This window comes from Aedes aegypti, chromosome 2, assembly GCF_002204515.2.
Source record: "Aedes aegypti strain LVP_AGWG chromosome 2, AaegL5.0 Primary Assembly, whole genome shotgun sequence".
Classification (NCBI taxonomy): domain Eukaryota; kingdom Metazoa; phylum Arthropoda; class Insecta; order Diptera; family Culicidae; genus Aedes; species Aedes aegypti.
Window position 1 is genome coordinate 276,967,088 of NC_035108.1, and position 21,753 is coordinate 276,988,840.

The 21,753-nt window shown below is 34.2% G+C and overlaps 1 protein-coding gene across 1 annotated transcript; it reads left to right on the forward strand.

Moving 5' to 3' along the window:
- Positions 1-8,036: 8,036 nt before the first annotated feature.
- On the forward strand, positions 8,037-17,669 carry LOC5564516 (ATPase inhibitor, mitochondrial). Its single transcript, XM_001648804.2, has 3 exons — positions 8,037-8,199; positions 17,187-17,328; positions 17,391-17,669. Exons 1-3 carry the CDS (start codon positions 8,150-8,152, stop codon positions 17,526-17,528), a joined length of 330 nt encoding a protein of 109 aa, XP_001648854.1. The 5' UTR covers positions 8,037-8,149; the 3' UTR covers positions 17,529-17,669.
- Positions 17,670-21,753: the final 4,084 nt, after the last annotated feature.

Sequence of the window (21,753 nt, forward strand, 5' to 3'; positions counted from 1 at the left end):
ACGAAAACCTGTAACTTTTTCATCGTTAAACAATCGTTTAGGACTATCCATTTTTTCAGATATTCTAATTCTACATTAAAAATTGACATCTACATAATTTCATATTTTTTCGGGCCCTGGAACTATTTTTTTCAACTTTAGTATGGAAATCACTTTTAAATCATCCCTTGGCGAATTTTACTGCGGGCCGAGCGATCATGTCAGCTGAAATGTCATTGAGTCTACATATCGAAATCTTCTTTTATTATTCACTAGTGGGCCCGTTGAAATATGACATGAAAACGCCCATACAAAGTGACAAATAATTTTTCTCCCGTTTTATCAACCATTGGGAGACTAACACCAAACTTTTTCCTGGCACAAACACGTCGGAACTCTTGACGAAAATAACAGTGAAAGAATCAGGTAAATTCGTTGACTCGTTCTGATGCCATTTCATGACATACAAACACCATTCCATTTTTATTTATATAAGATAGATTATGTTAAAATTAATAAAATGAAGCGCAATAAATTTACGTTATACTTTGAAAAATTTGCTCTTCCGATCAAGCTACAAAAACTTGTTCATAGCTATACGACACAATTGACCATTTGTAGCATTAGTATGCAATTGTTTGTAAACTAAAATAGGTGATATATTCTTCTTAAGTAGATCAATTTCAAATTGATCTTATAAAGTTTTTGATAAGTTTACTTAGGTACACCAATAAATTTAGAGCTAAGTCCGAAACTATCATGGAATTCAAAATGTTTGTGGCCTGCATCAAACATATAACACGTTAATGATTTTTTTCCCAGGAAATCTCATCAAAATTGATTGAACGATGGCGAAGTTACTGAATTTTGAAACTTTGTTGTCGGCAACCAGTGCTGTTAAGGCTAAAAGTAACTTTTCTTTGGTGAGTTTAATCGTTTGAAACTACGTTGTGCTGGAACGGGGAGAGGGGCACGGGGTTGGTAGCCCCAAAAATAAGAAAAAACTGAAAGAAAAAGCAGCGGTTTAGAAAATTTTAGGAATGTTCATAAATTATAAAAAAAAAATAAAAAATTGAAAGTTCTTGGAACAGAATCTGAATACAGTGCCTTACCGATTTTAGCAACGAGGCGTTATTTTTATGTTGCTAAAATCGGAAATTTTTAAATGCTTATGTTGTTATCATTAAATTGTAATGTCTAAAAGTATCAGAAAATGCATCGCAACTATTACGAATAGTGTGAACAATGTCTGGTAGCTTTCTTCAGTTCAGTTTTTGACCCAAAAGCATCATGTACTGATTATACGCACCATATGAGAAGCACACTTGGTGTACACAGTACAAGCGTGTTACTTTCAATGGCCATTTGCAACTGTTCCAGAGTGCAAATGTGCAACTTTAAAGCAAGAACATATTGAATGTAGCCGATTTCGAATACAGGATCCTTTCGAGCAGTGGCGCGGGAAGTGGGTAGGACAGATAGGACATGTACTACGCACCAGTGGCGTAGCTAGAGTTTACGGGGCCCGGTGCGGAGTCAAATTTAGGGGCCCCTAAAATAGAGATGTTCGTCTTATGTCATAAGACTTGAGTTCATATATTGATTAAGTCGTTTAATTGGTATGGCAAACCTTCGGGGTCAATACGCCACCTCCCGGACAGAATTATATAAACAAATAATGACAATTTTTTTCTTGATAACTGAATTCACAATAATTTAGTTTGAACAAATATATGTGTTGAAATTACTGAGCAGAATGACAAAAAAATTCTCTCGGAATAACTCCCTTGTAACATTAGCTATCGAATAAAAAAAAATTTCAATCTGAGATATGCTTGAGAGTGGTTTATTCAGCTTTAAATAAATGTTTAATAGGTCAATTAAATGACTGGTTTTTTATTCTTTATTTGCTTTTCATTCAAATAACTAAATTTAATATTTTTTTTACTTATTCGTTTATTTGGTAGGCTCAAGCGCCGACAGGCATAACGGAGCCGAATTCATTTGATTTGGTTTACAAAATCTGTTTGCTTCTTATACATTTATGTTAGTTTTGGGGAACCTTAAAACTCGCGGTTTGGTCGAGGTTAGGGAATACAATTATCTTTTGGAAAAAAGATGGGATTTGAGGGTTTGATTGATCACAGATTGCAGCAAAGTGGCGGTATGATGCTGTTCGTCAATCATGGGGCAGACTTAAACGACCTGTAACGATACAACAAAATTTAATATTATCATGTTAATCCATCTGCAAAATTTAATTATTGTTGCCAGTTAATTAATCTTTAACTTTCAATAAAATGATAACAAGTTTTGTTATTCCCCTCTACCTCGAATGAACAAATAAATATATTTTGATCAGTTCAAGCAATGGCCGGTACAAGAACATATTTTAACCAAGACTTCCTTCATAATTTGATAATGATGCATGAATGAAGTTATTGCCATGAGGCTAAATTTTCAAACCTGATTTCAGTGGAGAATGAAATAATATTCTGCCAGAATCCTGGAAATAAATTAAAACACTTCCTGGGAGTGATAAACTCAGAAACTTTGCCTGAATTATAAAAAAGACACGATTTTCACAAACTCTTCGGCAGGATACGCTATGAGTTCTGAACACGATCTATGCGAATAACATTGGGCAGGATTCTCACAGAATCATCAACAGGATTCCGTAGACTTCCAGCTTGAATTTTCATCGTAATTCAATACAACTTTCTGAGATTGCCAAAGTTAGAGAGGTATTCTGGACAGCATTCTCAAAACTTTCAAGGTAGATTTTCGAAACAAATATTGGCGAGATTTTGAACGAATCCTAGGCACATTATTTTTAAATTTTGGGCAGAATTGCCATTTAAATCAGACTAATATTTTTGCAAAAGTTCCTCACTCCGGGTCATAAGGCTCACAGAATCATGTGTAGGATTTCGAATCTAATTATAATTCTTATAAATTCCTGGGCATTATTATCAAAAGATCCAAAATTTGTGTGGTACTCTTCAACATATACTGTGCAAGATTATTGTTTGATTTCGAAAAGGATTCTCTCAATATCCGTCAAGATGTTTAACAGCATTTATCTGAACGTCCATTTTTTCGAAAGATCAATTTTATTTTTATATCAAATTTCATGCGAATATTTGAATATTTGAAAAAATGGACCACCCCACAAAAAAGTTATTGTGATTTGGTCTGCGATTCAAAAAGTTTGGACAGACCTGATGTGACAGTTGCTGTATAAGTTTATTGAAGGTTCTTTCGAAAACCTCTGAAGATAAATAAAAACAAAATGTCAAAAATCTATGCAGGATGTCTCGTAATATTCCGAAGCATATTACATAGTTCAATGGATGATTGTTATCCATCATTCAATAAGATGTTGCAAATCTGTTGAAAAAAAAACTCTAGGGATAAATTAGCTGCCTCGGAAACGCTGAGGTGCCTCACATATTCAAATGTCAAACGTTGAGCACTCTAGTTCGATTTGAAGCATAGTTTGTAGCGGTATGATTTAATTATATCAGTTTATTAGTAACTCAAAGTTTCAAAGAGTTTTCTTTTATATTATTTTTTAGAAGAAATCTACAATTTAAATTAAAATGTTTTCGAGGAGAATTCTACAATTAAAAAATATATTGAAAGTGTGGATAAGTTTCTATAGCAGGGTGGCCACCAAATATCCATTTTGAAATTCCCGCTTTTTTCCCGGTTTTGCCGGTATAATTTTTTAAATTTTCCCGGTTTTTAATTGAGGGGCTCAAACGCAAAAGGGTGACGTTTTGGCCGGTTTTTAATTGAATGTACCAAAAAAATTTACTGATTTTTTCATCCAATAGAAAAAAAACTATGGGGCTGAGATAGCCTTAACGGTAAAAGCGCAGCTATTCAGCCAGACCAAGCTGAGGGTCGTGGGTTCGAATCCCACCGGTCGAGGATCTTTTCGGGTTGGAAATTTTCTCGACTTTTCTGGGCATAGAGTATCGTCGTACTTGCCACACGATATACGCATGCAAAAATGGTCAATCGGCATAAAAAGCTCTCAGTTAATAACTGTGGAAGTGCTCATAAGAACAGAAGCTGATGAGCAGAGCGTGCCAGTTGGGATGTAACGCCAGAAAGAAGAAGAAGAAGAAAAAAAAAACTATATTATTCGTAGAATATTGGCTTGTTTTTTGGCTCCCGTAAAATTTGTATGGAACAAAAAATATTAAGTCGATTTTCTCGAAACTGAGTTTTTAATCCCCCTTGTCCTAGTCCTTGATGAAAAAAGTGGAAGCATTGTTCACATCGATCGTCACGTTCTCAAGCCAACTCATGACATATGTTGAAGCATGTGTCTTACCTTACTTATTTAATTTTTAACCGATTAGATAACGATTGATACATTAGAAGCTCTTATAAATAAAGCATTGTTGTCAAAAATATTAAGATTTTTCGATGTATTATTCAGTAACTAAAGAAAATTATGTATCCAATATGTGTGAGTACTTAAAAATTTGCAATACATTTTATAACTCTGATTCAAAACTTCGAGTCAGATAAGCTAGAGAACAGTAAGACTGACAGTAAGAGAAAAAAAATCATACAATATTTTGAAACATTACCAACTAATTTGAAACATTTCTAAGAATAAACTTCAACAACAAAGTAAACTATTTCTACGAGTAGTTGAATCATTAATATTTAAAAGTAATTTGTCCAAGGTTACAGATGCTTAATGGAAATATCATACTTTCATACAACTTATTTAGGGCTTGAAGATGTCCGTTCAAAATTATTTTCCCGGTGACCATCTCAAATTCCAGTTTTGCCCGGCTTTTTTCCCGATGGATTCAAATTCCCGTCTTTTTCCCGCTTTTCCCGTTTGCTATAGATTTTCTTTTAGAAATTTTACCAATAACCATTTTGGGTAATCCTCAAATAAGTATTCTTAATGTTTACCAGTAGATCTCAGACAGCTATCTTAGACATGAATATGTTTTAACATCACAAAACTCTATTGATTTGAATATTTTGTTGAACCTTCAGCTTTCTTGTGGTTCAATCAGAAAATGTTACGATAAACTCTCGCATATGCTTTAAATCTTGTTGGAACCATTTCAAGTGTTAGACACCACACAAATCAACAAGTTAACATTGGACTTAATAGAACCATGGTTTTGGGGCCCCCTAATATTCAGACATATTTATTTAAATAACGTATTTAACTATGAACTCAAAATAGATATTTTTGAAGGCAAGGTGAATAAAGAAACTGTTTTGCAAAATTGAAATTGTCTTTGAAATAATCAATATCTCATATACTAGTTGATCAAGAGGCCCCTACAAATTATGACTTCAAACACCATCTAAATCTGATTATGCATTGATGGTTTACAGTAAGTTCAACGTATGCTAAATTTTCACTGGGATGAAGAATTTTGTCCTCGATTCTGGGGCCCCTAGGAATCCGGGGCCCGGTGCGGACCGCACCCACCGCACCCCCCTAGCTACGCTACTGCTACGCACAAAAACACCTGGGTAGAACAGTCAAAGGATTGTCCTACCCACAATTTAGCAAAAAAACAGAAGAAAGCTTGAAAAAAAAAAATCAAACTATTTATCATGTATTCAATATACATATAAGCTCGTGTGAAGAACGATTGAGAATATCTGTAGTGAAAATTTTGGGAAACTTATTGTAAGAATTATTACAAAAAAAAAGAAAAACAAATTGAAAAATTCTTTATGCCATTTTTGTTTATTTTATATTTTTATTTGTTTTTTCAATGGATGGTTTCTTCAAAATATCTACAGCCAACCCGGTAAATGCTCTGGGAGTGATTTGGTTGAGCGTTCCTGAAAGTTATGTTTGAGAAGTTCCTGAAAGTTATGTTTGAGAAGTTTGAAACTTCCTTAGTTAATTATCAGAAGATTCTTAAAGCATTTTTTGATGAAGTAATGGGTTAATCTAAAACCAGTCCCATCGTGTTATACACAGCACGAGTGTGATGGTGCTATCGATTTCTGAAAGTGTGATCACTCTTGACCTAATATAATCTATCAAAGTATTGCTGAATTTATTGACGATTTTTTAAAGCAATTCCTATAGAAATCCCACAGTTAGATCCTGAAAAAAGATTTGATCAAACTCCCACTGATATTTATGGCATCGTTCATAGAATGATTTAAAGCTGATTATGACGATTTACTGAGTGTTCCACAGTATTTCTCGTGAGGAAATCCTCAAAGATTTATTTCAGAGTTTTTAAAACGAAAACTAGATTAGGGTTTTTTCAAGACAGACCCTGCAAGAATTCATCCGCCTGTTAATGTGGATTTCTACAAGAATCCATCCACGATGTATCCCAGAAATCCAAAATTCCTTAAGGGGTTTTTCGAAAAAATCATTTTTTTTAGGAATTCCTGCACCATTTCATCCAAGTTTTACCAAACATTTTATTAAAAGTTTTCTAAAAAAATGCCAAACAATTTTTGAAAGTTTATTAAGTTTTCACAATAGCCAATACTACAACAATTTTCTCAATAATTGTTACGATCATTCCTACATAAACTTCTATAGAGGTTCTGTCCAATATTTTTCCTTTAGAAAATCCCGCGAAATGCTATCTCGAGATTCGATTGATTTTGTTTTTAGATTACCTGACCAAATTATCTAGGAAATTTTCTGAAACTTTTTCTACGGCCCAGGAGTTATTTCAGAGATCATTGTTTACTAAGAGTGACTTTAAAACTTCTACAGACTAATTTCAATTTCAATTTGGAGAAAATCAGAAAAGGAGAAAATCAAGAGGAGAACTGTGGTTCTCCTTGGGTAAATCCAGGTTGAATTCTTGAGCTATCTAAAAAAAAATCCCTAGGGAAACTTGTCAAACTCCTTTAGAAATTTTCGGAGTAGTTAATCTAAATTATTTTATCTAAATAAATTTCAGATGAAATTCCTGGAGAAAATCACGTAATTCCAAAAAAATCTTGGATCTTGAAGTGTCTGCTCTGATTCTATGAAGAATTAAACTCTCCTGACTCCTAATAGGTTTCATTTTGTTTTCTGGATCCCTGTTTGGTCTCTTTCAGCCTCCTTTTAAGTTTCTTTTTTAAGGCAAGAGGTCTCTTATTTCCTATTTTAAGGCACTCAATCACTTAGCCCTGTAAAGACAGAAAGCATTCTCAATCTTGTGGTAACGACTGGTATTAATATGAGACGGTTGAAGGCAAAGGGGTGTCAGTGAAAAAAAAACTACTTCGAACTTTCACTGCAATTTTTTATTCTATACAAATTGTATGAGAGTCAAAAAAAAGCCAGTTTACTAAAAATAATGTTATTTATTCTGTTGAGCGGAAATGTCTCCTGAAAATATTGTTTGAACGCTTAGAAACAGTGAAATTTCCTTAACTCAAAACCGACCAAAATGTCACTTACACCCCTTTGCGTCTGATATCTTCAAATACAGTAACATGAAATTTCCAGTCTAGGATTCCATAGGATTAAAAATTTTCTTAGCTTAGATGTGCACAAAATATTTGCCAACGTTTGTCCTACCCATGATTTCGAACGTGGACGCGCCTCTGCTTTCGAGTGAGTTTATTCTTGGGATTTCCTGAACATAGAGAGCAATTTTGATTACCACAGTCTTACGTAGAAATAGTGAGCAAGGTTGTAAGTTGATAGAAGTGGAAACTCTTATAAACTATTATGCTAAAATCAATGTTGGTTGAATTGATCACCGTGTACTTCTATTTAATATTATATATTGGCTTTTAGCCGATATATACTAAAACATAAAACTATCTTACTCTCAGTAAAGTAATTACGAAGGAAATAAAAAGTGTATTAGAATATATTGACCACGGTGTACTTATTTGGATTTCCAAGTTCTGAAAATTCGAAACGATTTGATAAGATATATATGTAGACATATTTTTCTTATGCCTCTGGAAATCGACACGATAGCTTGAGAATCGCTGTGCTAGGTAAATACCCGACTGAGAGTGTGTGCCGTTCCGGGCTGTATGTGTACCACCCCAACTACACCTCTCAGCACGTAGCCGAAATTTTCGACCATCAACATCATTACATCGCAGACCCTTGAACTAATCTGGTGCGCACTTTTTTGTTTGTGAACATTGTGTGAAAGATAGTGTATTTTGTTGAAAAGTTCCCGAAACGATGCAGTCGCTCAGAAAGACGACCACATGGATTGCACCATCCGCCATGAGGTAAGTGCAGTTTGATTCTACTATATTACAGTTCAGTTTAAATTTGGGTTGTACCAATATTTGCTGTTTTGATTTTGTGCGTTGCATTTGCCAATCAATACCATTTAGAAAAGACGTAGAATGGTAGGGTTGGACGTGCGGATGAATCCAGTTTGGTCTGTTAACAATACTGCTTTTAAACCATCTGAGAGCTAATAATAGATGTTTTCCTTTTCTGTTGTAATTGTTAGCCAAGTTTTTTGAAATGTTAGGTAAAGTTTAATTAACACAAGAAGTAATCTTATCAGTCATTGGTTACCGCTTGTTGATGTTCTTCGGTGAAATCCGTTCGGTTCGCAATATTCCATCAGGTGTAGGTACACATGCATGAGATCATGCAACCAGCAGATTTATCAGTACATTTACTCGTCATGCTTATCGACGCATTTTATGCGCCATACTATCACAATCAAAGTATTGGCAAAAAAAAAAATTGTGTTTCATTCATTGAACCATATTAATAATAATTGTTAATTTGAAATTTTACACAACACATGTTATAACGGTTACTAGAATCGCATGTGCAACGTAACAATTTCCTAGTTATAATATAGCGTAGAATTATTTAAATTGATCTTCATTGCTTCGGCAATTTGTCCGTTAGTTCTTATCGGTGGTGTCATGATTGTGGATTATCACTTCCAGGTGCACACCGATAAATCTACCCTGCAAAAGAACGAATACGCTAAATATAGCTCTTGTATCTCATCATTGTGTGTAGGTATTCCTACAATAGACTTCCAAAGACTGTGTATCGCTCTGGTGCGTTACATCGTGCTTACATCGCTCCGATCCGATCTTGTTTGTATGCTGTTTGAATGAGAAAAAGTTGTAAACATGCCCATGTGGTGTCACTATAGAGTTTATGTTGCATAACGATTCATTGATTTGGCGAACAGGATTTCTGTATTACTTTCGCAGGTTCTAGGAATTGTTTTAAGGAATCCTGAGCATTCTGACCTTACTTTTTCTCATCTATAAACATTGAATTCTAATGTAACATAGTAGAAGTCATTCTGATCATTGTAAACATGTTAATTGAATCGCTTTCGCCGTTTGTACATCGTTAAACTAATATTCTATGGTTCTTAAGATCTAGTAAAACAGTTCAACATCATGGGAATTTTGCAAAATGTTCAGAATTTTAGTTTTTTTGATTTTCTAACAATATTTATGTACCTATTAAACTGTGGCCACAGAACTATTTTTATTTACTAAATATGTTTACAAAATGTTTTTTCTCGCTTCTCAATTAATCAAGGCTATCACTAACGTTGTGTTAAATTGGAAATGAGCAATTGGATTGAGATAATAGGGTAAAAGCACCGGTTTTGGCCAGCCTAAGAGAAAATGTTAATAAAAATTATATGGCAAGCCGCATTAATACAACAAATATGTCAAATGCAAGCTTTCAATCCATATTGTGTAGTTAAATATCGAAACTGACCCAAAAACATTTTATAGCTTTCAACATCTCGTTGGTCAATATAGGCCACCGGAACCAGTTTCGGCCAGAGATTTAACTGCGGTTCTTAAATTGGCCAATCACATTGATGTCTTATGAGAGTGGCCAAATGAGGAGTGCCCTGGCCATATTAGGTATATGCGAGTCAAAATTATAAGGAAAATGAAATGTTTTTCTTATCTTTTGAATCAATTTGGACGAGTAAATGAATGTAGCTCTAACATGTGAATGTGATCTACTGGACACAAAAGGTTTCATGCTGATTGGCTATGTAAAACGGTGTATAATCCACTATGGCTACAACTAGCGTATGGCCAAAACCGGTGCTTCTACCCTACAACAATATGAATAAAGCGATCAAGATTTATCAATGTTTCATAATTGCATCAACATTTGCAATGATGAGTTATGAGTTATTGTCCGGTCAGGCGAACTTATTTTGTTCAAAATCAAATATATCCTTTTCTTGTTCACAATAAAAAAGGATATGAATTTGAAAAAATCAAATCAGTTTGCCAACACGCAACTATATTTAGGTATTCAACTTTTTGAAACGTGAAATCATCGAAAATTACCTAGAAATTTTGAATATTTTCACTTGAATTTTGACGGTTTTTCACGCTTTGCCCTTCGAATGTGCCGGTTTTCCGGTGACAGTTGGTGTCAGGTTCCGTTGACTTTTGGGAGCTCTCAATCTAAGCCAGCTGTCTCCTCTCTCTCAGATGTTGACATGTGGTAGAAAACGTGCAACAATATAATGTTCGAGGTTACTTGGGTTAATCCATTGCCTGTAAAAATCTCATATAATTTCAGCATTTCAGCTTTACTGGTGCATTAGTTTTTAAAACACTGCACACCTGGTAGTTGATCTCTTTTCAGAACCTTGGTCATTATTTTAATGAACGTTTCCAGCAAACCCCAACTTTGATAAAAGGTCTCTGAAGTTTTTATTTTAACCAAATGATGTTAAAAGTCACTATTTTCCTTATTCTGCTTGCACAAAATCTTGGTGAAAGATTCACCAGGGTCCAGGGTATTTCAGAAATTTCTGTATAGAGATTCCCTTCATCAATTCTACCAGGAATTACTAAAGCGATTTTTCAAGGAATTTCTCCAGAATTTGCTCTAGGAAATCCTAGAGCTCATCAACTCTATTACTACCAGTCCAGTCAGGGTGTCTACTACCTGGAAAAACCTGGAATTATCAGGGAATTTTATTCAACCTGGAAAACCTGGAATTATCAGGGAATTACGGCTACACTTAGGAGAATTATTTTGAAACAGTAATAGATGGTAGAATATGTGTTTTTTGTGACAGAGAATCTCCTTAACCATAAAGTTTTTCGGCTGCGCTGCTATCAAAACGCTGGTTGACATGTTCAGTCCTCTTAACGATTTATAATTAATCAGCATAAAACATGTTTAGACAAGGAATCAGATCATAAGGATTTTTTTTAAATATTCATCCACGATTACTTTCAGGCATTGCTCCAAAAATCCTTCAGGCATTTTTCGATGATATCGAACTTTTCATCGAGGCATTGAATTTGATTCTAAGATTCCTCATTAAGTTCCTCCAGAATTTTTCCTTGTAATGTCTCCAGCAAAATATTGTTGCTGCGGTTCAAACATTTCTTTAATATTTTTTTCTAAAAAATTGCTTAATCTCCATGGATTTTTTAAAACTTTATTCAAGGTTCAGGGTTTCGATCCGATTTTCTCCAATTATTTTCTTCAAAACGTCTTATAGGACATTATTTGGAGATTCTAATATTTTTGTATAGGTATTTTAGGAAAATTTTCATCAAACATTTAGGAGGTCTTCGGAGATCCTCGAAAGAATTCAACTAGGCGTTCTTAGAACTCACACAAGTTTCATCTGAGGCTACTCCAGAATTTTCTTTCGAAATTCAGCGCTTTTTTTATTTTGTCCAAAACAACCTAAAAATTTTCCTTGAAATTTGGATAAATAACTATAAAATATATTTAAAGACATTATTTCTAAAAAAATGGAATTCCTGGAGGAATTTTGAATTATTGAAGGTACTCTAAACGTTAATGGTGGAGGAAGTCCTAGAGAAATCAATGAAATAATTTTTCGATGGATGATTCCTGATGTGGTTACTCTTAGAAAAGTCCAAGATTAAATTAATAAAGGTATATAAAACGATATTTTTGGAAGAGTTACTTCGAAAGTTCGTGAAAAATCTCATAACAAACTCCTGAAGAGATCTGCGGAGTAATATGTGAAAGAAACCAATTACCAAAGACAAAATGCAAAACACTCTCCAGAAGTCCATACATCTGAATCCCATTTTAAGGGAAAGGATTTTTTTTTTCTTTAGATCACATCGACTATTTTTTTCATATCTAACTTTGATGATTAAAGGCCGTTTCAGATATCAAATGATCTCTCTGGATTTTTGTGGCAAATAATCAAAAATCACCAATGTTTTTGATTGTTTTTTTTTTTCATAAATAAATTTATTTTTGGCGATTTGAAAAAAAAAATAGTCATCTCAAATTCATTTATTTTGGGGAATGAGCAGACACCCTGCCAGTAATTTCCACATGAATTGCTCTGAATTTTTTTCCAAGAGGCTATCTCAAGATCTCCTCCAAATATTTTTGCCCAGATTCTTCCTTTGATTTCTCCAGTTTTTACTCTAAGAGATCTTCCAGAGATTCATACAAGAGTTCTTTCAAGAAATTTCATAAGGATTAAAAGTTTTTGTTTGAAAAAAATCGTTCAGGAACATTTTTGGAAAACCCTACAATAATTCTAGCGGCGATGTTTTCTATCATTCTTTTTGGAATTTCCATATAAATTACTTCAATTCATCTACATCTCATCTAATGATTAATCTTACAGTTCTTCCAAAGGCTTCTTGTGTGATTTTGCAATTATTACAAAACTTACCTGTGAGGTGTATACTAGGCTTATTCTTCCAGTCTCCAATGCCGCCTGCGAATGAAAGGTCTTTGACAGTTCAATTGTTGGCGCGATGATCGTGTCAGTCGTCGGCATGGATGCAGAGCCCGAGTGCGACTGCTTTCCGCCAAATTCAGTAAACATTGAAGCCTCAAGCAGGCAAGACGCTGAGTGAGCTTGTGTGTTCTAATGTCGAGTGATTTCTCCTACATTATTAGCAAATGGATTTCCCGTCCATTATAGGACATTTACATTACCGAGATTCTCACAAAAATGGTTTCAATAAAACTGTCCCAATTTTAGTACTAAACGCTAAAGTTTAGACCAAAAACACAGGTTTTTAAAAAACTCAATTTTTAAATGTTTTTCGTTTGTTTGAGTCCAAAAAACATTTTTTAAGTTTTTTTTTTTATATTTTGTCACACCCCTTGGCTTGTACTCAAAATTTTGGTTTATTTTGTTCTTTGTGTCCCTTCCGAAATTTCAGATAAGAACAACCCCCACAAGTGTTAACACTAAACCCCTTGTGGTGTTTTTGTCGACTAAGCGAACGTCAAACATGATCAAAAGCGTCAAGGTTCATTTATGGACCCAATTTTTAAAGTAGTTGCTGTAACACGCACATTTTAGGACCCTATTGCTGAAGAGAACATACTATATAAAGCACTCCTAACTAAGGGTGGAATAGGGGAAGGGGTGGTAAAATGAACACCTTAAGGTAATCATCTTGTTTCTGATAGAAAAACGAGGAATTTGTATAGTTCTAACGCACAACATCAAAAATAGGGATGTAATCTATAGCAGCGACTTGGATTCAGACTAAAATAGCACATATTTTCATCGCTATCAAAAAGCGATGCACCATGTGGGGAAAATGAACACCGGTTGGTGGTAAAATGAACACCATGCAAAAAACGTGGGCAAAACAAATATTTCTGAAAATTTTCATTGCCTCACCGAAAATACATCAATTAATGATTGTAACCCATTCAAAAAGAATTCTAAAGGTATCAGATTTGACATCATATCATAACGATAAATATTCACCTCACTGAAAAACCTCAAGTCTTCCGGGCTTAAAGTAACGTCAGTTCTAATTTTCAAACGTGATTTTCAAAAATCTTAGTTTTCGTTGATATTTTCACTTCAATTGACCTATGTGTCAACTCGAACACTCAGATTTATGCTCTAAATCGTTCGTGCGTAATAAAAAATCATCGAAATTAGTTTTTTCTCGGTAAAAGTCACGGTGTTCATTTTACCACCCCTGTTCATTTTACCACCCCTGTTCATTTTACCACCACTTCCCCTATTAGTTCAAAGTGTAATCAATACTTATGATACACTGGTCCATACTAATAATTGTCTTTACTCAAGACGGCCTCGTAAAAAAATTCATGATATACGTAACGGAAAATGGGGTAACTTTGAATGTTTTTTCGAAGAAAACTTGAATTTTTATGCATGCTGTTTTAAAGAATTATAATTTATATTTTTTTTAAACAAGTACTGATATCATAACTAGCGATTGCAGTTGATAGATTACCAAAAGATTTATTCTGAGTGGATGTATAATTTTTCATATAATCGAAAGACGGTTTTCTGTTTTTGGATAACTTTGATAGTCAAAATCAAACAAAATTGAATGAATTACGAAACATTTATAGGGCGTTGCATACCTCTAGGCGTTTAACGCTATATGGAAATTTCTGACTTAGATTACAAAAATGGTCCCAGTTTGTACAAGAAATGGTTTTCGCTAAGAGATTTGAGACCGAATTCATAACTACTATAACTGGGCTGTCAAGGATAAGTGACGAACTTATCATGACTTCATCAAATAGTGATCGTAGAACAGATTGTTTGTGAGCGTTTCAAAAATGCTAAAATCTTATACATTTTTAATGTTTGCATATAAATCCTCAAATGTACTTGATTCCCACGAAAATAGCTTTGACATGAAGTGCCATACTAATACTCTTTAGTTTTAAATGTGTTTTTCTTAACTGATTAACAGAAACTTTGTTATTTCGTTTAGTATGTTGTGGGTCTCGCACTATCAAAGTTACCCGCATTATCAAAGTTACCCCGTTTTACGATACCAGGTATCTGTCCAAGGTATAAGAACATCAGGGATCCTAGTATTTATCTTCAATTCAGATTCTTCATAGCTGAGATGGAGTTAGTTTGACAGTAAGATAAATATTTTTTGGTTGCGAATTCAAATTATCAACTGTGTTGTAAATTTTATGGACATATTAGTGTAAAAAGATCCAAATATGGGATCTTGAAGTCATGTTTCATTTTTTCTTGAAAGCAATTGGCGATCAAGCGTGAAGTTAATTTGCGAAAGTTTTGTAAATTTGAATGAATAATCCAGTGTTTTAATTGCAAAAATCATACCAATACAATGGTTGTGGTGATTTTCTTTTACAGTTATCGCCAGTAACTTCAATTGGGACTTCGTTAGATTAGTCCCATTTGTGTTGGTAAAAATAAATCGAAAATGCATCTGAAATGATAGGAATACGAAGTCAACTATTTATGATTCACAGTATTTAATTAGAAGACTGATGTTAATTATACCTAGTATCAAGTACACTAAAGGTATAGAGGGGGTCCGTGGCGTAGTTGGCTACACGTTCGCTTTGATAAGCGGATGGTCATGGGTTCGATTCCCAGCCCCCCCAACAAAAAACCGCCCAGTTGCTCAATGATCCATAATATTGAGCGATGATGGAGCCCCACATCTATCCTCAACTGTGGTCGGAGAGCGACTGAGGCAAATTGACCCTCTTCGCAGGTATTCCTGCACACGATTGGATATACACAGTACAACAAACCAGGCATCGAACAATGGATCATGGCTCGGAGAAATAGACATACAACGCCGCCCGATAGGTAGGCAACCGCGACATCATCAGCTGCTGCACGCAATAGTAACACTCTCCGCATCTCGAGATGAGACGACGGACAAGAGTACACAGAATATAAATAGATCTTAGACTCATACAATACAATGTACAAGTCATAAAGTTATTCAGCCCAGTGGTGCCCAAAGTGGACGAGTGGCTAACCAAATAAAGTTAAGGAAAAAAAGTACACTAAAGGTCTATGGCTCACCTATGGGTGGGACATTTTGCATAAAGACGTTCCGCATAAGGACTTTTGACATAATGAGATGCCTTCTTTAGAATGCTATATGAAACTGCTCTATGCAAAACGTCCTTATGCGAAATAGACCATCGCCAGCTCACCTAAAGGGAGCAACGAATGAAATTATACTGTATTAGATGAAACACATAATTAGAGCAGATCACATTTGACATAATGCAATTTTCGGTTATGTAGACTATAATATTTCGGTTATAATATCAATTCACTGTATTTCAGAATTTCGACATGTTTAGTCTTTAAGCTAAATAATTTTCTAATAATAATCTAATTGAAACTTAGCTAAACAGACGGTTAAGTTAAACAGAAGAGAAGAGCCGAAATACTTCTTTAAAAAAAAATTAAAAATAGTCAATATTTTTATTCTGTGCAACTTTGATAGGCAACAGAGCTGCTTCACCGAGTTTTGCAACACTTATGAATCATAAAGCAATCTTTAGATGCTTAAAGAGCTGATCATATTTAAATCGTGATATGGATTTGTAATTGTTTAGATAAATTGAATTGGATTAGTTGGTTTAGTGTAGGGATTAAACAATATAAATCTGTAATTTCCATTAGAATTATTACTAAAATTATCTCAGAATCCTAGATGTCTTCGGAGATTGTTGCTGTAATTCTTTCATGGAAATCCAGAAAAGTTCATTCCAGGTTTTTGGTGAATTATCTTACGTGGATTGTTGAAGGGAATCCTACAAAAAATCCTCAAGAAGTTCATATGCTGATTATTTCAGCAGTTTTTCCGACCATAGGTAGAATTTTTAATTCTTTAATTTCTTCACGGATTATCTCAGAAATTAATGTTCGGATCATTCATGCAAATCTGTCAGAATTTCTTTCCAAGGTTATTTCACAAATTCCTAAATACTCCAGAGCTTCCACAGAGATTCTTCACGAATTTTGAAATATATGCGTGAATATCATGAAAATTCATCGGAAATTTTAATCAGCTTTTTCTCGGGATTTACATCCAAGGTTTGCTACTAATATCCTTCATTTATTTTGAAATTTTTAATTTATTCCTAAATACAATTTATTTGAGTTGAAAATTTCAAAACTATCTCAGTGATCAAGAACCCTCTTCAGCGATCATTGCAAGTTTTCTCTTCCACAGGAGTTCATTAGGTATTTTTTTCAGAAATTTCATCAGAGATCGTTGAAAGATTTTTCTATGCAAGAATCAGTGAAAAAACCTTTGGAGTAGCTAAAGGAAACTTTGGGCAAATCTTCGAATTTATTTCTAATGAAATTCCTGGAGACATCATGAAGAAAATAATTGCCAAGCCACACTACTAAACGTCTGAATTGTCTTCAAATATTTCTGTTTCTGTTTATTTTTTAACATTAATGTTTTATCTTCTTTACTTTAATCTTAAGGTTCGCTAGGATTAGCAGCCAAATTGGCGAGATGGGCTCTGGTGCCGGAAAGGGAGGCGGCGGTGGTGGCGCTATCCGCGAAGCGGGTGGTGCTTTTGGAAAAATGGAAGCCGCTCATGAAGAGGAATACTTCTTCAAGAAGGTAGTTGTCCACACAAAATGTGTTTGAATTCATACGAAACTAACGGAGATTGTTTATTACAGCGCCAGGAGCAACTGCACAAGCTGAAGGAAAAACTAATCGGAAAGGTTGATTTTCACGAGGAGTCCATTAAACATCACGAAGAAGCTATCGCACGTCACAAGAAAGCTATTGAGGAATTGAACCGAAGTCAGCAGTAATCGGAATTAGAATCAGAATTGCATTACACGATTCAGGAAGAAATACTTAGCATTGACTAGTGTGATATAGCGCAATCAACTGTCATTTACGTGTGTAATTTTGTTTGGAATATATTAACGGGTTTAGCTATCGAAAACTTAGGGAAATTCGTTTTTTTATGTGAATGCCTACTATTAGGGTAAGTTGTAAATGATTGCACCTCCAAAAGAAATTCAAGGGGCTGTGTATTAGTAGGCACCATAATTTCTGGCGTAATTGATCACTCTTTACTGTTTCCATGTCTTTTCCTAATGTTACAACACAGACAAACAGACGTTACAGCTAGAACAATTATCAATTCAAAATATAAGTCCAGTTGTTAATTACACCTATCGTTTGTCTGGTGAGTTGCAAGCTTACTGTCAATGATGATGTCACGCTACACGATAAGTGTTCATCTGCAACAACCAGACAGCTCACCAATCCACCGCGAGGTGGATCGTGCTGAGTTGTTGAGTTGAAGGAGAGCGAAAGAAGGAAGGCACAAAAGTCTGTTTGACAGCTCTGCAGAAAGCGCGTGCGCACGGACAGAGCGCGTGCGCACGGAAAGAGCGCCAGTTCGGCTCGATTTGCAATGATCGGTTATTATTATTATTTTTTTGCTATTGGATATTCTATGGTTTGGTTGATCGATGTTAAAGTTTGTTTTAAAAGCAGCTCCACTTATTTTGAAACATATTGCCGTGTACAATAGTAGACAACACAACTAATTTAATTAAAATAATTTGAAATTATAATTAGTACATATACAAAAGGGGAAGAACGTTTAGGCTGGTTGTGCATTACGATAAAATCTCTTAACATAAGCAATGCTTGTTGTTGGTTCTTGTGGAAGGATCAACATGTTCGGCTTAACGAATCTTATTTTAAATATCGAATAACACCACATGCAATTGAACAAAAAGGATGTGATTACAATAGACTTTTGATATTTTCAATTCTGAACCACCGCAAAAAAAAAAAAAAAATTGGGAATCAAAATTCTCCTGAGAGGGATGATGTGGGGGAGGCTCATTCTAATTAATATTGTCGTTCAATTATGGGGATAAATTAAAATTGTTATTGTTCTATACATACTTATTTATTATAATTACCTGTAAATATTGATACAGCACAATTCAAGTATTTAAATATCAAATAGCAAACATAGATATGGTCGGTGTTCAGACAGACTGAACCAAGTGTTTTTTTCAATCGAGTAAGAAAAATGTACCCCAAACATGTGAAACATCAAAATATTATAGGTATTTACTGTAATAATGGAACTTATCTATTTGATGATACATTTGTATCAAAATAACATGGAAGATTTAAAATTGATGGAGTTCTTTACGTATCCTTAGAGCTCCAAAATTCATCTAGTCTGGTCTGTCTAAACATCGACCATATGATTCTCAAAAACTCATGAGAATGGTATTTTACTCTTTGAACTGTTATTTAATTTGGATGTGTTTAAAAGATTTATAAATTTAATTTATTATTGATGTTACGAGCTATGTCTGTAGTTAAACTTAATGCTACACAAGAAATATATTTGAATCAAAGTATTTTTATGTATAAATCACACGAGAAAAATAAATTGTTCCAGAAACTACTCTAGAATTCTTTGGGAGCGTCTCCCGGGATTCTTCCTTAAATCATTCATGAATCCTTCAAATCCTCTCTGGGATTGTTCTGCTGAAAATCTTGAGATTATTTCTGAATTTTCTTCCAGATATCGCTTTGGGATTCATCCAAAAAAAACGTTACCATTCCGGTATTACTTCTGAGATTCTTTCGGATATCTCATTGCGATTATTTTGGACATCTTTTTGGATTTTTTTTGCAGAACTCTGTATGTGATTTTGCGTGTATCTCCTTAAGGATTACTTTTGAAATCCAGGAAATTAAATTCTTTGAAATTCTTGAAAATTGTTTTCGAAATACTATGGAAGATTTTACCATAAATCCTGATGCAATCCATTTGGATATTTAAAGAGGATTTTATCAAAAAATGTACGACTCTACTAGAAACTCTTCGAGAATTCCTCCGAAAATAACTCTAGATTTTTATCCGGAAATACTTCTGGTATTCTTATGAGAATGCCTCTGTTATTCTTCCAAAAATGACTTGAGATGCTTTCGGAAATCTATCTGAAATTCTTCAAGAAATTCCACTGATATTTTTACGCCAATATCTTTGAAATACTCCTGGGACTCTTACAAAAATCCTGTTGGAGTTTTTTTTCGGATATCTTTCTATTCTAAATTTTTCAATAAATTTTGCTGGGATTGTGCTGTAAAACTTGCTAAGATTCATCCAAAAATACGACTGTCATTCTTCCGGATATCATTCAAGAATTCCACCGGAAGTTTTCGTGAGATTCAACCGTAAATCGTTCTGGTATTTTTCAGAAATTCCATTGAGATTCTTAAAAATATCCTTCTGAAAAATTTTCTGAGAATTGTTTTGGGATTATAGAAGGATTTCCAGAAGAATTCCAAGGCGATTCACAGAAACATCACTTCTGTATGAAGGATTATCGTTAATATCTGAAATAATCCCATGAGAATTCTAAATCCAAATTACAGTGATATTCAAAAGAATCCCAGAAGTTATTTCGCCAGAATCCCTGAAAGATTTAAAGGATATTCACAGACATCCAGAAGATTTCATGAATATTTTCCAGAATAATTCCGATGAACTGCAGAAAGATTCATGGAATGATTTCAAACGGGATTTTCGGAATCATTTGAAAGTAACTTCTAGAAGATCCTCAGAAAAAGAAATCAGCAATCAAAGTAATCGAAAAAATCTCATTATTTCAAGCAATGCTCGTTGGTTCATGTCGAAGGATCAACATGTTCGGCTTAACGAATCTTATTTTAAATATTGAATGACACCACATACAATTAAACTAGTATGTGATTACAATTCTGAATCACCGCAAAAAAATATTTAGAATCACAATCCTTCTGAGAGGGATGATGTGGTGGATGCACATTCTAATTAAAATTGTCGTTCAATTATGGCGATAAATTAAAATTGTTATTGTTCCATAAATACTTGTTTATTATAATTACTTGTAAATATTGATACAGCATATAAAAAGACATTGGTCCAGAAATTACTCCAGAATTCTATGGAATTTCCCTCCTGGGATTCTTCCTTAAATCACTTATGAATCCTTCAAAACCTCTCTGGGATTGTTCTGGAAATCTAAAGATCATTTCTGATTTTTCTCTAAGTTCTTCTGGAAATCACAGAATACTTACAGATATCGCTTTTGAACTCATCTAAAAAACATCGTTAGCATTCCGGTACTATATCTGAGATTCTTTCGGATATCCTTTGTGATTCTTCTGGACATCTTATTGGAATATTTGCATAAATCTGTATGTGAGTTTGCGTTTATCTCCTTAAGGATTACTTTTGAAATCCTGGAAATCAAATTCGAATCGAAATTCTCGAAGATTCTTTCGGAAATTCAATAGAAGATTCTAACAAAAATCCTGATGCAATTCTTCTGGATATTTTTAGAGGATTTTGCCAAAAAATGTACTACGACTCTACTACAAATTCGTCGAAAATTCCTCCGAAAATAACTCTGGCCTTTTTCCGGAAATACTTCTGGGATTATTATGAGAATACCTCTGGTATTCTTCCGGAAATCACCTGAGATGCTTTCGGAATCCCTTTAGAATACTTTCGAGGATGCTTCCGAAAATCTTTCTGAAATTATTCTAGAAATGCCATTGAGATTTTTTCGTCCATATTCTTGAAATTTGTCTGGGACTCTTCTAAAAATCCTGTAGGAAATCATTCAGATATCTTTCTAGCATTCTTTCGGGAAGCCTTCTGGGATACTTTTGAAAATCTTTCTGAGGATCCTTCAAATCCTTCTGTTAAGGATTCTTGCAGAAATTATTTCCGAATTACCTCTAGACTCTGGGAGTTTCCTGAATTTTTCAAGAAAACTGTTATTATTTCGACTATCTCTCTAGGATTCTTTCGGAAATTCTTCTACAATACCCCCAGATTTCTTTTTGTTATCCTGCTGGAGGACTTCAAAACATCTTTCAAAGATTCTTCCAGAAATTTTACTGGAATTTTTCAAGAAATTCTGCTGGGATTCTTCCGTAAAACCTGCTGAAATTCATCCGGAAATACGACTGGAATTCTGCTTGAATGATAAGCATTCAAGA